The sequence below is a fragment of the Amphiprion ocellaris genome, chromosome 8 (assembly GCF_022539595.1).
Source record: "Amphiprion ocellaris isolate individual 3 ecotype Okinawa chromosome 8, ASM2253959v1, whole genome shotgun sequence".
In the NCBI taxonomy this organism is placed as follows: domain Eukaryota; kingdom Metazoa; phylum Chordata; class Actinopteri; family Pomacentridae; genus Amphiprion; species Amphiprion ocellaris.
This window is the reverse complement of record NC_072773.1, coordinates 24,891,612-24,905,334: the sequence shown is the minus strand read 5'-3', so window position 1 is coordinate 24,905,334 and position 13,723 is coordinate 24,891,612. Positions and strand designations below refer to the sequence as shown.

The 13,723-nt window shown below is 39.9% G+C and overlaps 1 protein-coding gene across 1 annotated transcript; it reads left to right on the top strand.

Moving 5' to 3' along the window:
* The first annotated feature begins 1,629 nt into the window (after positions 1-1,629).
* Positions 1,630-12,291, top strand: syn2a (synapsin IIa). Its single transcript, XM_023299265.3, has 11 exons — positions 1,630-2,158; positions 7,618-7,675; positions 7,785-7,876; positions 8,054-8,210; positions 8,378-8,467; positions 8,611-8,673; positions 8,894-9,036; positions 9,123-9,197; positions 9,414-9,516; positions 9,728-9,874; positions 10,029-12,291. Exons 1-11 carry the CDS (start codon positions 1,818-1,820, stop codon positions 10,161-10,163), a joined length of 1,404 nt encoding a protein of 467 aa, XP_023155033.1. The 5' UTR covers positions 1,630-1,817; the 3' UTR covers positions 10,164-12,291.
* Positions 12,292-13,723: the final 1,432 nt, after the last annotated feature.

Below are 13,723 nucleotides of genomic sequence, written 5' to 3'. Positions count from 1 at the left end.
GCGCGCAGTTTAGAGGGAACAGTGGTTACAATAATCCAAACCTAAGTGGGCATGTGGAAAAAATACAAAGTGTGAAGAAAATTCAATGCTGTAGTTTGTAGGTATTTTATTATATGTGAAGTCAATGTGCCAAGACACTCTTTGGTAATGTAGATACAGCACTGAAAATGACTGCATTTGTACCTATTAGAGAAAAGTGATGATAATAATAATAATAATAATAATAATAATAATAATAATAATAAGAATAGGAATTCTATAGAACCTTGGAGTTGGAAAGAACTGACAATGTCAAGAAGATCATAAAACAAAAATAAAAACCTGAAAATACTAAAATGGGCAATAATAAAACATTAGGAAAGACATAAATTATCATTAAAATACTTGTCTCCACAGGTGGTTTTGAAAGCTTTTGGCACAGAGGCACCAATTGAGTTTATCTGACAGTAAGGGCAGGTTTGTTGCACAGAGTTAGCGATAAAACAATAAAAGCAAAAAGCTATCTCTCCTGATGTCTGAGGGAGCAGGATCAAAGATCACTAACTGCTCATGAAGATTTCGATAGCATGATAAAAGAAGTCAGCTTGTAATATTAACATCATTATTGCTTATTATAAAAGGTAGTCGTGCTGTGAGATAAAGATTTAATTGCCTCAGAAATAATATTTATAAATCCTTGGATTATTTCCCATTTAAGGGCCTGTTTCAGATTCAGACTGTTTCAAACCTTGGCTAGATTTGTGGTGACCTCGGCACATGACAAGTTATTGATTTATTGATCTGTTTCCTGAGCCATTGCAAAATATCCATCTGTTAACCGTGTTAGAGGTAGCTTTCATCAGACAGCATTATGACCTTCTATATTCCATCTCTATTCTTTCCTGAATGCATTTTTAAGGAATAGTAGAAGCAGCAATTGTTGCATTTGTCTTGCAAATGTTTTTTTTTTTTAAATCTATAGCAAAGAAGTTATTATTAGGTGCTTTGCAAAGATTTAGGTTAATTAATAGGAATTTTAGTGCAGAAAATATTCTAAGCTGTGTTTCTGTGCTGTGCAATACTGACCAATTTAGTCTAACAAAACTGCGAGGTAAAAAAAAAAGTCGTGTAGGAAAACATAATTAGTAAAACCAGCAGGTGTAGTGATTGATGAAACAATTATGAGAGAGGGTTTACTGCATGCGTCCGTGTCTCAAGGGACTGCTGCTGACATTTCCTCTCATTCAACACGGCCCACTGGTCCTAACAGCCATTTTAGATTTCACGGCTGCATTTTACCCACACACAGAAATGCTTCGGGTAGACAGAGGGCAGAGAAACCTGAGGAACAGGTGGGGTGGGGGTGGAGGGGGGGAGGTGGGGGGCAGGAGTGAGGCAACAGCGATGTAGTGCTCACTGTACCCTCCTGCACTTCTGGAAACCCCTCTATTTTCCATGCTGTGGTTCAAAAAAGGATGACGCCTCTGAGGCAGCAGAAAATGGGGGAGGGGTAGGGAAGTCAGGCATGCCAGTGAGAGAGAGCGAGAGGAGAGAGGAGGAGGACGAGAGGAGGAAGGAGAGGCAGAGCTAGAGCATCATTTGCGATGCTGGAGGAGAGCTTGGGGTGAGGGGATTGGCTGAGGGAGAGTGTGGCGTCACTGCTAGTGAGGGGGAGCTTTGAGGATGCTCCGCTGAGCTGGGAGGGAATACATTCGCTGCTTAGTTTGCATTGAGAGCTCAGCCATTATCAGCTGTACACTAAGGACAAGGACTCCTCTGCAGAATCCTTTTCCACACCCTGTGCTTGACGGCTCCTCTGCCTTTTCTCAGCTGCAGCCATGAATTATCTGCGTCGGCGTCTCTCGGACAGCACGTTCATCTCCAACCTGCCCAATGGCTACATGACAGACCTTCAGAGGCCTGACCCTGCTCAGCCTCCTCCACCTGCCTCCACCACCCCTGCCAAGTCTCCCACAGCTGGGCCAACACCTCCAGCCACTTCGCCTGCTCCAGAGAGGAAACCGCAGCCAGCTCAGTCGACGGGAGCAGGTTTCTTTAGTTCCATAACCAACGTTGTGAAGCAGACAGCTGCTTCAGCAGGGCTGGTGGAGCAGACCCAAGTCACGACACCAAAGAAGTTTAAGATTCTTTTTGTCATTGACGAACCAACACAGGAGTGGTAAGATAATACGTTGCTCTACTCAGTCTTATACATTTCATCTTGAATCATTTATTCTCTGTGTATTGTTTGTTGGCTCCATCCTTAATGTCAGTTTTCTCCCCATGATTCCTTTCACTGTAGTAGTTAGGTAATGCTTAAAGAACCCCTGAAACAACATCTGTATTAAGCACCCTGCAGACATGAATGGGTTCTGCTGCTGGGGTTTGATGGTACAACATCCCAGTGTTAGGGAGGGTAATATGTACTGGTAGCCAATACTTAAAGAAATACGGTCCATTAATTCCCAGCAGTCATGACATTACACCAGAACGGAGGATTTTATTGTTCTCTGTTCTCCTTGTTGTAGTAAATGCTTTTCTGTGGTGTTTTATTCTGTTATACATCTACCTGTATTAAAATCTGTCATATTAACTGTAATTGTTGATAGTCTTATACTGTGATGTGGCATTTTTCCACATTTAAAAAAAAATTGCTATTTCACATTTTGTGCAGAATTGAAAAGAGCGAGGTGTTGGAAGTAAATACTGCAGTGCTTCCACTCTATCAATGGGGTTTCCCCCTGCTCTCTGATTGCAGATCACATGACCTGCCCTGCACTAACATAGGGAATGATTTATGTAAGGAACCGCAACCTATGGATCACTGGATTGCATTTGTCAATAATTTGACAGAGAAAAAAAAGTCAGAACATCATCTGCAAAGATAAGTTTCTAAGCCTGCTGGGTGAAAGGACCATCGTGTCATTGATGTTACCTTAAAGCACTTAAGCCAGTGCACTGGCACTCAGTGTCCTCAGGGATCGTACTCAAAGGTAGCTTAAAACAAGCATCTTTGTCAGCCCACTGTGGTGAGGAATTAAAATACACTAAATGAGTTTGCACATGGATTTAGAGGAAAATTGCTTTGTGTAGAGATTCATTTCTCATCAAATAGTAGAATGTGGTAACTCTGTCTCCTCACGATGATGTTTACACAGCTGGCATATTTTCCACAGCAATGAGTGGGCTGGAACCGTTGTCTCCCTCTGTATAATTTATATGGACATTACCCACCTGTGGATAAAGAGCAGGGAACTAAAAGTCAACTCAATGATGCCTTTTTCAATACACAGCCATAGGAACTACTTATGCACTGCGTGGTAGACTGACTTTCCTGAGGCAAACATGTAAAATCTGAAATGAATCTGCATCCTCTGCTTTAAACATTGTACAAAACAACAATATCTGGTAATTAAATTCTTATTTAAAAAATGCATAATTAACTAATTCACTAAAGCTTTTTTTTCATAGTTTATATGGTTTTGAACTTATGATCCTCATGTACTGTATGTTGTATCAATATTAGTATGCAGCCTGTGTTGTGTGTCATGTAGACACCCTATAGATGTGTATAGGTGGGTTTTAGTGTGCAGGAGTGGCCATTTATATATTAAAAAGTCTGATGATTGGTAATAGAATCAGATCTTCAGTAGCAGGGCTGATGCCAGCCTTAAGTATTGACTTGTTCCACATTTGTTATTAGTGGAAAGGAAGCTGAGGAATAAGGATTTCAGTCTGATGTGCCAGTACACTGACACTGCTCTGCAAATCTTGGCAAAGAAGCCCAATATAATACATTAGACTAAATTCATGTCATTCATCAAAGGTCATTCCAATACATAATGTTAAGTAAGTTCCGCCGTACCACCATTATTCTCTCTCATATAGCAAGGTCTGATATGAGATAATGTCTATGTTTTTGATTAAAAACCTAAAGTGATTTGCTGCTCTGACATTATTTCTGTTAAAATATATTCAATAGTGTAATAGTTTGTAGTGTTCATAAGCTCTGAAATCTACAGTTGTACTAAATGGTTTGTAGCTTGACATGTTGCACAACCACTTGTGAGATCAGCTGAAATAGTTCATTCAAAGGGCTTCCTGTGTCTGAGTGCTGCATCCATTTTTTATGGCAGCTCAATATCACCGAGAGAGAGGTTGTACATGTTTGACTAGGTTGTTTCTGCTGGAGAACTTTTCACCCAGAGATTGTAAGTCACTACAGCTGTACAAATCTGTTTTGGTTTACACAGTTTTGTGAGGGTCTGCTTGGGCTGTTTAGATTGTGTTCTGCTTGAAATGTCACAGTTTGGGCTATAACAAGCACACAGAAACCAAACTGAGGAGGATTTGGGGGAGAATAGCTTCAGAGAAGTACTGATGTGTTTGAAATAATATGTGCTTTGTATTGAGCACTCAGAACAGCAGGCAGGACAGAAGCTATACTGAAATATAGCTGCTGGCGAGCCATAAAAAGATGAAATGTCTCTTTATTATCATCTTGCAGGTATTGGGTGAGTACCCATTATTCTCTGTAATGTTGGCACGACTTGAGTCTGAGGGTATTGTTTATGTGCTGTATCTCACTGTGTGACAGGCAATGTCAAGACTTCTTTCTGCCAAATGCTGCAAATGAAACTCAGAGTGATGGAGACCTGGTGGCCCCAAGACACAGAATGGCATCAGGAAACAGTTCTCCAGACTAATTGCATCTGACAAAAGTCTCAGCCATCAGAATGTCTTTATTAGATCAAATCAGTCAAATCTCAAATAATTACTTCAAATGCCACATTTTATACATACCTCTTTTACAGTTTATTGAAGTATTTTGTGTAGAATAAGTGTATTTCTAACACCATGGCACCACCAAGGTCCACATTAACACATTGTTTACTTGTATAGACATGCTAGCATTATATTATTTGGAGAAGGAAACATTCTGAATAGTCATAAGTAGCAGTCTGTCAAAGTGTTTGCTACTCTGTATGTTTTTCTGGGAACTGGCTTGCAGTGACAGCAGGACGGCAGCTAAAATGTTTTATTTTAGTTTGTATATAGGTGAATATCCAGCCAGAGATGGTTCTTTATGCTTCTAAAATGCACCTGTAAATTTATTGTTTTAATTATTAGACATCTTACACATAATATTTATATAATTATGAAAAGCTTGGCAAACTGCAAACACGGAAAGTGTCAGGGAAGGCACAAAGAATGTATGTATAGAGAAAGTAGAATAGCTATTGGAGTTTGTTGTGTGACAAGCTTTGTTAGGAAGAATATTTGCATGTGCGAGACTAAAGGTGTCCTGATAAAATCAAAGTGCTTGCCCTGAGCTACAGCACAGACAGATACATTCTGTCATTCAGCCAGTGTTTTACTCGTTAGACGAGGCTGCCAGTCATCCAGAGAGGTTTGTTTTGTTCCAGGAATGCTGTGCTATAAATTACTCTTATGACAGGAGGAGCAGATGGTACACTATCCCGCCTATCAGACTAATGGCTGAGATGCACTGCTTCCTTATTCCCTCTATAATGTACCTCAGTTTAATGCAAAGACACTATTTATTTCCTTTTATGGAGTCACTCAATTTTCACAGTTAGAAAATACATAGGTTACTGTTTTATCTGATATCTGTTCTACACTGTGTATTTAATCTTATTCAAACATTACCTACACAGAGAGTGAAAGTTATGCATGCAAAGTAATGGCACATTAAAATTCAGCAAGGATTCCTCTCACCAAGCTCTCGTTGAATCATATGAATGACTAATTCTTTTACAGCTGTAATGTAATTTGGGGAATTTCTTGACTGAGCAAACTTCAGCTACTGATGAAGTTTCTTCATTAATCATTGCATATATTGATTTTTTTAAGATCATACAAAAAAAAACAAATAGAAACATTATTTTTTTGTCTCATTTGGTTTCTTGTCTCATCTTTATTTCAAGTCTAGAGCAGCTCTATTGATTCCTACAAAGCACTGATCCTAGTAAATGTCTGCTATCAGGCTCTTGCCTCTTTTAAAGCGAGCAGCAATAGGTGCAAAGCCCAGCAACTAACTCCAGGTTTAAGACCAGCAATCAAGTTTAAAAGCAGAGTTAGAGCTAATAAATAACAACCGAGGCTTTGTGGTTAGATAAAAGCTAAACTAATCAGAGGATGAGCTTAGATTTTAACCAGCAGACCTGGTTGCTGTGAGGTGACTACCAAATACTGATGCATATTAATGCTGTGGATGTGAAGATCGTGTCCTTTTTGAATGTGCGCCTTCGATGCTCTGAGCTATGAGCTGAGCTGCTGCATGCATAGTGATAAAGTTCAGATCAGCCACATAATGCTATACTCCATCCACAGAGCCATCCCTCATGTTAACAGTGATTATTATTCAAATGTGCAAAATGAAATCAGAGGCTTGTCCTAGTCGTGCTTCACCTCTGTGTTTGTTGTCGGGGTCATGATTTGCAATCACCGTCTTTCTCTCTGTGTTGACGTAGAACATTCATCACAGTGCACAGCTGACTTTTCATTTCCCAAAATGTAGGAGCTGTGATCCATATTTTAATTCTTGTTTTCCTCCACGGCCAAGGAGATCTCAGTGCTCTAATTAGCTTGTGAATGAATTATTCAGTTTTACCACGTCGTTAAATATTCGGGGAGTGCAGGGTGTCTGACAGGAGAGTGATACTATCTAAGAGGATGTGAGAACTTTAAAACATGTTAGCAAAATATGTTAACACAGTCATACTGAAATATAGACATTCTACAGTCTCTGTTTGGATGCAGCTATCATATTGTGTGTACTGCTGCAGAACCTGGCTGTTAGTATCGGGGTAAACCTGAAACTGTGGAAAGCGAAACCCAAATGAAACCTTCTCCATGGCAATTTAAGGAAATAGAAGGCAAGAGTTCTTTTTCGGGCTGCCCTCAGTATTGATTTACCCCAGTAGTTTGTGCTGCCAAATCTTATCCTGTCAGGGCCAGCCTCTGTGTGATAGTTTAGGAAAGAGCCAAAGAAATCAAACACCGACACGCACTGTCTGGATGAGGAAGTTTTCATCCCTGTGTGGTTTTGGGTCACTGATCCATCTTAATCTTAAATCCCTTTGAAAGATTTCCTCTTCAGCTGTGGTCCAGGTAAAGACGGATCAGAGTGTGTCATTTGTATTCAAGCCGTACAGGAGACTGTCGGTTTTTTAAAAGTGCTGAATCACAAGAAAGGTGCAGCCATTTTCTGAAATTTTGAATTCAGTGTATTCAGGAGGAAAGCAATGCATCATCATTTGTTAAACTCGTTGGCAGCTCTGCTGGACAGTCAGATACGCTCAGTTCTACCTGTGTGTGAACCTGTGCACATTATTAGGCTTTTAAAAGTCTTGTAATGATTTAATGCTGTCATTGTTGCCAAATTGTTTGGAAGATTTTCTGTGTATCAGCAGATGAAAGTGGACACAAAGAGGCCTTTCTCTGCACTCACCATAGTGGCATATATTTGCCGGTAATTTACATTCCAGAGAATATGATGAAGAAGATTTAGACTTGGAAGGGTAATCAATTAGAAATCTCTATTTTAGGGATCTCTGTAATCTCTCTTATTTATTCTGTGTTTCTATTAAAAGCCTATGAATTCTTTTTACCCAGGGCAAAATTATTCCGGGGAAAGAAAATACATGGGGATTATGACATCAAAGTGGAACAGGTAGGTTTCATCTTGCTGCTAATACCCATTTCAAGTGCTAATGTAAAACAGAGTAGAGAGGTTGGAATGATCTGTCCTCATGTACCTTTGTAACTATCAACTCCTTTAGGCTGAATTCAATGAGATCAACGTCGTAGCTCACGCCAACGGAACCTGCATGGTTAACATGCAGGTTTACAGAAACGGCACCAAGGTTGTCAGGTGAGAGACACAAAGGAAAATTACTGTACAACATACTTCATTGTTTTAAGCAGGTTGTGTCCACCTACAGTACCCACTGTGTGATTTATCCACACTGCTGGCAGCACCTGCCACAGTCTGTCATTTTTCCGGTCAGTTTAACGTCACGTCTCTGCATCTCATAATTCTGTTTTACAGGTCATTCAAGCCAGACTTTGTCCTCATTCGTCAACATGCCTTCAGTATGACTCAGAATGAAGATTTTCGCAACCTGATCATCGGTCTGCAGTATGGTGGCGTCCCAAGCATCAACTCCCTCGAGTCCATCTACAACCTGTGTGACAAGCCGTGGGCGGTAGGCAGCCAGGGAGGGCTTTATTGTCAAACAATGTAGCAGGCTGCTCAACAATAGTCGTGTTTTCCGGATTTCTGCATCGCCTTTCATCCAATAGATTGTTGTAGCTGTCTCTGTTGAATTATTTACACAACATGTCTTGATTATTTACCTTTGTGTGTCTGCAGTTTGCCCAACTTATCAACACCTTTAGGAAGTTGGGTGCTGATAAGTTCCCTCTGATTGAGCAGACCTTTTACCCAAACTACAAAGAGATGGTGAGAACCTCATTATCAGCCCTTTTTGCACATAAACAAAAATTCTGTGAATTTATTTATGACATTAATCATCAAGTTTGTGATTGGAAGATTAAACCATAAATATATGATGTAATCACACAAATTCTACTGTCTGACTTTAGGTAAGCATGCCATCATTCCCTGTTGTTGTGAAGATTGGACATGCCCATTCCGGTATTGGCAAGGTACAAAGATGTCTCGTGTTGCAGTAATATGAAAGAATGCATGATTTTGTTTTTGCCATAATTCAGGCTTTTGTTTTGCAAATTTTAAGCCTTGTGAATTTCTATACGATCACTGAAAGCAACACCATGAAACATTCACTTGCATCATGTCTCCAAGAATCATTGTAATGCCTTTTTTCTATATTTGGCTCTTGTCTGACGTGTTCGTTTTTGCGTTCAGGTGAAGGTTGACAACCACAGTAAGTTCCAGGACATTGCCAGTGTTGTTGCTCTCACTCAGACCTACACCACCACAGAACCTCTGATCGACTCAAAGTACGACATCCGGATCCAGAAGATCGGCACCGACTACAAAGCATACATGTATGTATGATGACACTATTTAACTTTGTAATCAAACAAGAAACAACACTGAACTTACTTTAATTTATTTGCTTTACACACTTCAGGAGAACATCTATATCTGGTAACTGGAAAAGCAACACGGGCTCAGCTATGCTTGAACAGGTCGCTATGACTGACAGGTGAGTGTTAAATAAGAATCTTATACTCCAACATAATGAGATGTGTTATTTTGACATTGCAAATGATCTTAGTTGAAATCAATTCAACTTTATGTGCTAATATGTTTGTGGCATGTATAATAGCATGTTCTGCTGAAATGGAAACAGGTGGTAATCAGACCATGGTGTCTCATTATGTTGCCACTGGCTCTGAGTCGTACTGATTGTTCTGTTTAGGTACAAGTTGTGGGTTGACACCTGCTCAGAGATTTTCGGGGGTCTGGACATTTGTGCAGTTAAAGCTATCCATGGGAAAGATGGCAGAGATTACATCACAGAGGTAGGAAGCTACATCTGAGGAGTCAAAGTAGAGAACTTCCAGAGCATACTGAGCTGTATGGATACACAAAAGTACAAATGTTGCCTGTTTCCTCTGTATATTGGTCAAAATGGATGTGGCATATTTTATATTAAGGCAAGCTTTCCATAAGGCACTATTATGTGGTGTTTACATCCTTTTTGTCTGCTATACCATCCTTTCTGTGGCCCAGGTGGTTGGTTCTGCCATGCCTCTGGTAGGTGAACACCAGGCTGAGGACCGGCAGCTCATCACTGACATGGTGATGGAAAAAATGAACCAGGCAGCTGAGAAGGAAGCGAATGCTCCCCAGAGACCTACCACAATTCAGCCATCTCAGGTACACACAGGCACAGAAATTAAAAGATGAGGCTCTGTTAGTTTAGGATCTTTGCTAATGTAGTAATGTAATATTTATGTTGTAGGACATTGTCAGCTGTAGGACATTTTAGGTTATTGCTGGATGAGTAAGTTGTTTTTTTCTGTCTTTGTAGGGAGCTGGACAGAAGGGAGAAATCACTGGCGAACCCACTAAGAATGGTACCGGGCGCCCTCCTCAAGGTTGTCTGCAGTACATCCTCGACTGTAATGGCGTTGCAGTGGGTCCAAAACCAGTCCAGGCCAACTGAGTAACCCAGGAGAAGGGGGAGAGTCTCAGAGTCTAGATAACACTGACGTACCTTAGCTGAACCCGAAGGCATACGTGTGGGGGAATGCCGATAACTAGAATCAGATCGTGGGGGTGTGAGCTCGGTACAACCAAGTGCTGGCCTGGACTGTGTTTTTAACTCTATGCAGTGTCAAAATGTACTGTCTAGTTGTTGACGGGTTGATTTGTGTGCTTGTAGAGGTCACCTATGTTTCAGTAGCTGTGGTTTTTCTTTGGGGCTGTTGTTGATTATGTAAAAAGCAGATTGTGCCTACACTGAGTTCAGTGCTGCTCTGTGCTACCTGTTTGACCCAGCTATGAATCTTTTTATTTGCCCCCCGACCCTGATTTTCTTTTTTCTTTTTTAAGTGTGTACCTTTAGATATTGTTCAAACTGTGGACAGCCGTACAGTTTGAAGTTTGTGTATATCTCAATATGTGTACCGTAAGTGGGTGTGTATGGCTGTAGTGGTGATTATTTTCGTACTTATACTAGTAGATATTTATTTTTGTTTTGCATGATTGATACAAAGGCAGGTGCAAGTCATTTTTAACTGTCCGATCAAGTGGGATGTTTGTGTAACATCGCTGTTACATCGCTGTGTTTATCTAAAGCTGTGTTCCCTGTGATCCATGCATTGTGAATATGTCATAAGAAATGCATATTATAAGTTCTACAGGATACAGTGTACACATACAATAGAGACATACAGTATTTTGCCTTTCTCAACATTCATTTTTTCCATCTATAACAACATAAGTGTCGCGAGAAAAGAGATTATATAGAGTGATTATAGAGTATTAATGGATGGACGTATAATATTAGAATATTTATTAAAGATTTTATCATGAAAAAAACTGTGCAGCAGCAATTTCAATATATTTATATAATTTTGAGCCAAAGAAAATATTATTTACTTTAAATCAGTCTTTGCACTCCAGTAACCCACAATGTAAATACCAGAGGGGACTGTTAATGCTGCAGTTTGTCACATAAGGGGGTGCAATTTCATTAGGGAGCAGTGCTTCGACACAATACTTCTCTTTTCAAATTGCCTGTTGTAAATCACACCCCAGTGAGCTAATGCAGTTGTTGTCTTTTTGCATTCCGTTTTGTGGCAGATATAATGTCTGATAATGAAAAGGTGCGTAATGTATGATCTGCCTTGAAATGCCAGATATGAATTTGCCCCACCCCCCACCCCCCACCCCACCCTGTTGCTCCCACACTGGATATCAGCTATCGTGGAGGTGTTGCCATGACAACAATGCCAAGTGCTCTGAGATTTAGTGTGGACTGCTGTAGTCGTACAGTGCCTGCGTTACTGCCATTCAAAGATTCCTGTGAGTTGATGGAGAGTGCAATATAAATCTTGTTTTTTTACAAATTCAATAATGTAATTTATTTTGAAATCAGATCTTCCATCAAATTGATTTAAAAAGCTATAGTCATCCCCACATTCATAAAAAAAAAAAACATTTCAAAGCATTTTTGTTTTCTTACACAAATGTCACAATCACTTGTTGTTGTCCGGTGGCTTTTGTGGAGGCCATTTCACATATCTAATACCCTAAATGGTGAAACAGCTAAAAAGCAACCAAATCAACTGTAAAAAGAAATCTGTACCGTTTTCCAACAATTTGTTTGTTACTATAGTATAAAATCTGTTCAGCAAGCTCTGTGTGCAGTTCTTTTCAAAGTTGTATAAGTGCCATTGTGTCTGTGAGCGTATCCCTTGTACAAGCCATGCCTGAGGCTTTATGGATGTATTGATCTGTTTAATAGGAAATATGCCATGACATTGATTTCCAAAGGAAGAACATGCAGGTACCACAGTCAGTAATAGCTGCATGGTTAGTCCTTGGTTTGGTGACTGTCATTAAACATTTGCTAATTTATCACTGGGTGTGTTCATTTGGTCGTTGTGTCGGGATGAAACTTCTGTCTTCAGACCCAGTGGACTGTGACTATTACAGGCCGTGGTACTTTGAGAACCGGTGTTGAGCTGTTTAAATCAAGATCAGAACACAATATGTTGTGGAAAAAAACTAATCCTTTCTGGATATTTCCCCTCTGTCACTGGCAATAAAGCTTCCTTTGCAATATATGCTACGTCTGTGTCCTGATGTGTTATGAGTGGTGAGTGATATTATTTGTTAGGTAACACACACACACATATACACTACCGTTCAAAAGTTTGGGGTCAGAAAAGCAGTTTTTGTCAATGAAGGTAACATTAAATTAATCAAAAATACATTCTAGACATTGTTAATGTGGTAAATGACTATTCTAGCTGGAAACGGCAGATTTTTAATGGAATATCTACATAGTCGTACAGAGGCCCTTTAACAGCAACCAGTAGTGTTCTAATGCTACATTGTGTTAACTAATCACATTGAAAGGCTAATTGATGTTTAGAAAACCCTTGTGCAATTATGTTAGCACATGAATAAAAGTGTGAGTTATCATGGAAAACATGAAATTGTCTGGGTGACCCCAAACTTTTCAACGGTAGTGTACATATGCAGACTTTATTAATTTCACAAAGTGGACAACAATTCAGTTTCTGCATGAAGGGATGTCTGTATGGTAGTCAAGCTGATTGTATAGCGTGATAATATATCCCCTCTGCTTTATCTGTCTTTATTTTGTCAGGTTTGCCTCATATGTTAAGAGTGTGGGATACTATATTTGTCTATCTGCAAGAACTTACTAGACTATATCACATTTTAAACATTCAGTTGATGCCTGAATATCCTAAAAATCTCTTATGCTGAATTAGGGGACCCAAAGAAACCTCACAGATTACTTTCACAAAGGTCTGCTGCAAGGTTGACGCTCAAATCTCCCGCAAAGGATGAAAACCCGAAGCTCAGGCAGACAGCACAGATATTTAAGTCTGTGAATCAAGATGCTCTAACATCAGGACCACTGCAGGTGCACTGTAACTCAGTGGCTTCAGTGTGTCCTGAATTTCAGGCTCAGCCTAAAGGCCAGCAGGAGTCAGCAGTAGAAAACACACCTCCCCGTCTACAGACGGCTGTGGATCATGAACAACAACAGCTGGAGGAGCAGGACACTGAGGAGAAATCACAGGGGCATCCACAGCTGAAGTAAGGATGACTACTTTTAGCTGTCACTGCTCACATAGCTTTTTGAATTATTCAGAAAGAGTATGTTACGCTCCTGTTCACATATACTATATACTGGCTCACTGTGCACATACAAAGTTGTTGCTGTCTTGTCTTCCAGCATATCCCAGTCTCTCAGGAATGCCTTCAGAAGGAAAGACACACACAGCCACTGAAAACAGTGAATGTTGACACCATCCACAACTTGAGGAAGCCCTTTGCAAGTCTATTTTCTGAATAAATCAACTATTTTCAGTCTATATGATTCCACAATTGCTCAAATGCCTGTTTGTCTGGCTATAGACACAATGCACCTCCTAGTGTGTTGTGTATTTGGTGTATTGTCAGCAAAAGTACACAAAACAAGATTTAAGGTCATATACAACTCAATTTCTCAAACAAGTTTTT

Excerpts from the sequence above, each read along its gene's own strand:
- syn2a (XM_023299265.3), top strand. The coding sequence starts at position 1,818 with ATGAATTATCTGCGTCGGCGTCTCTCGGACAGCACGTTCATCTCCAAC. Across the intron at positions 8,468-8,610 it reads ACCCAAACTACAAAGAGATG|GTAAGCATGCCATCATTCCC; the intron begins GTGAGAACCTCA and ends GTCTGACTTTAG. Across the intron at positions 9,875-10,028 it reads CCACAATTCAGCCATCTCAG|GGAGCTGGACAGAAGGGAGA; the intron begins GTACACACAGGC and ends CTGTCTTTGTAG.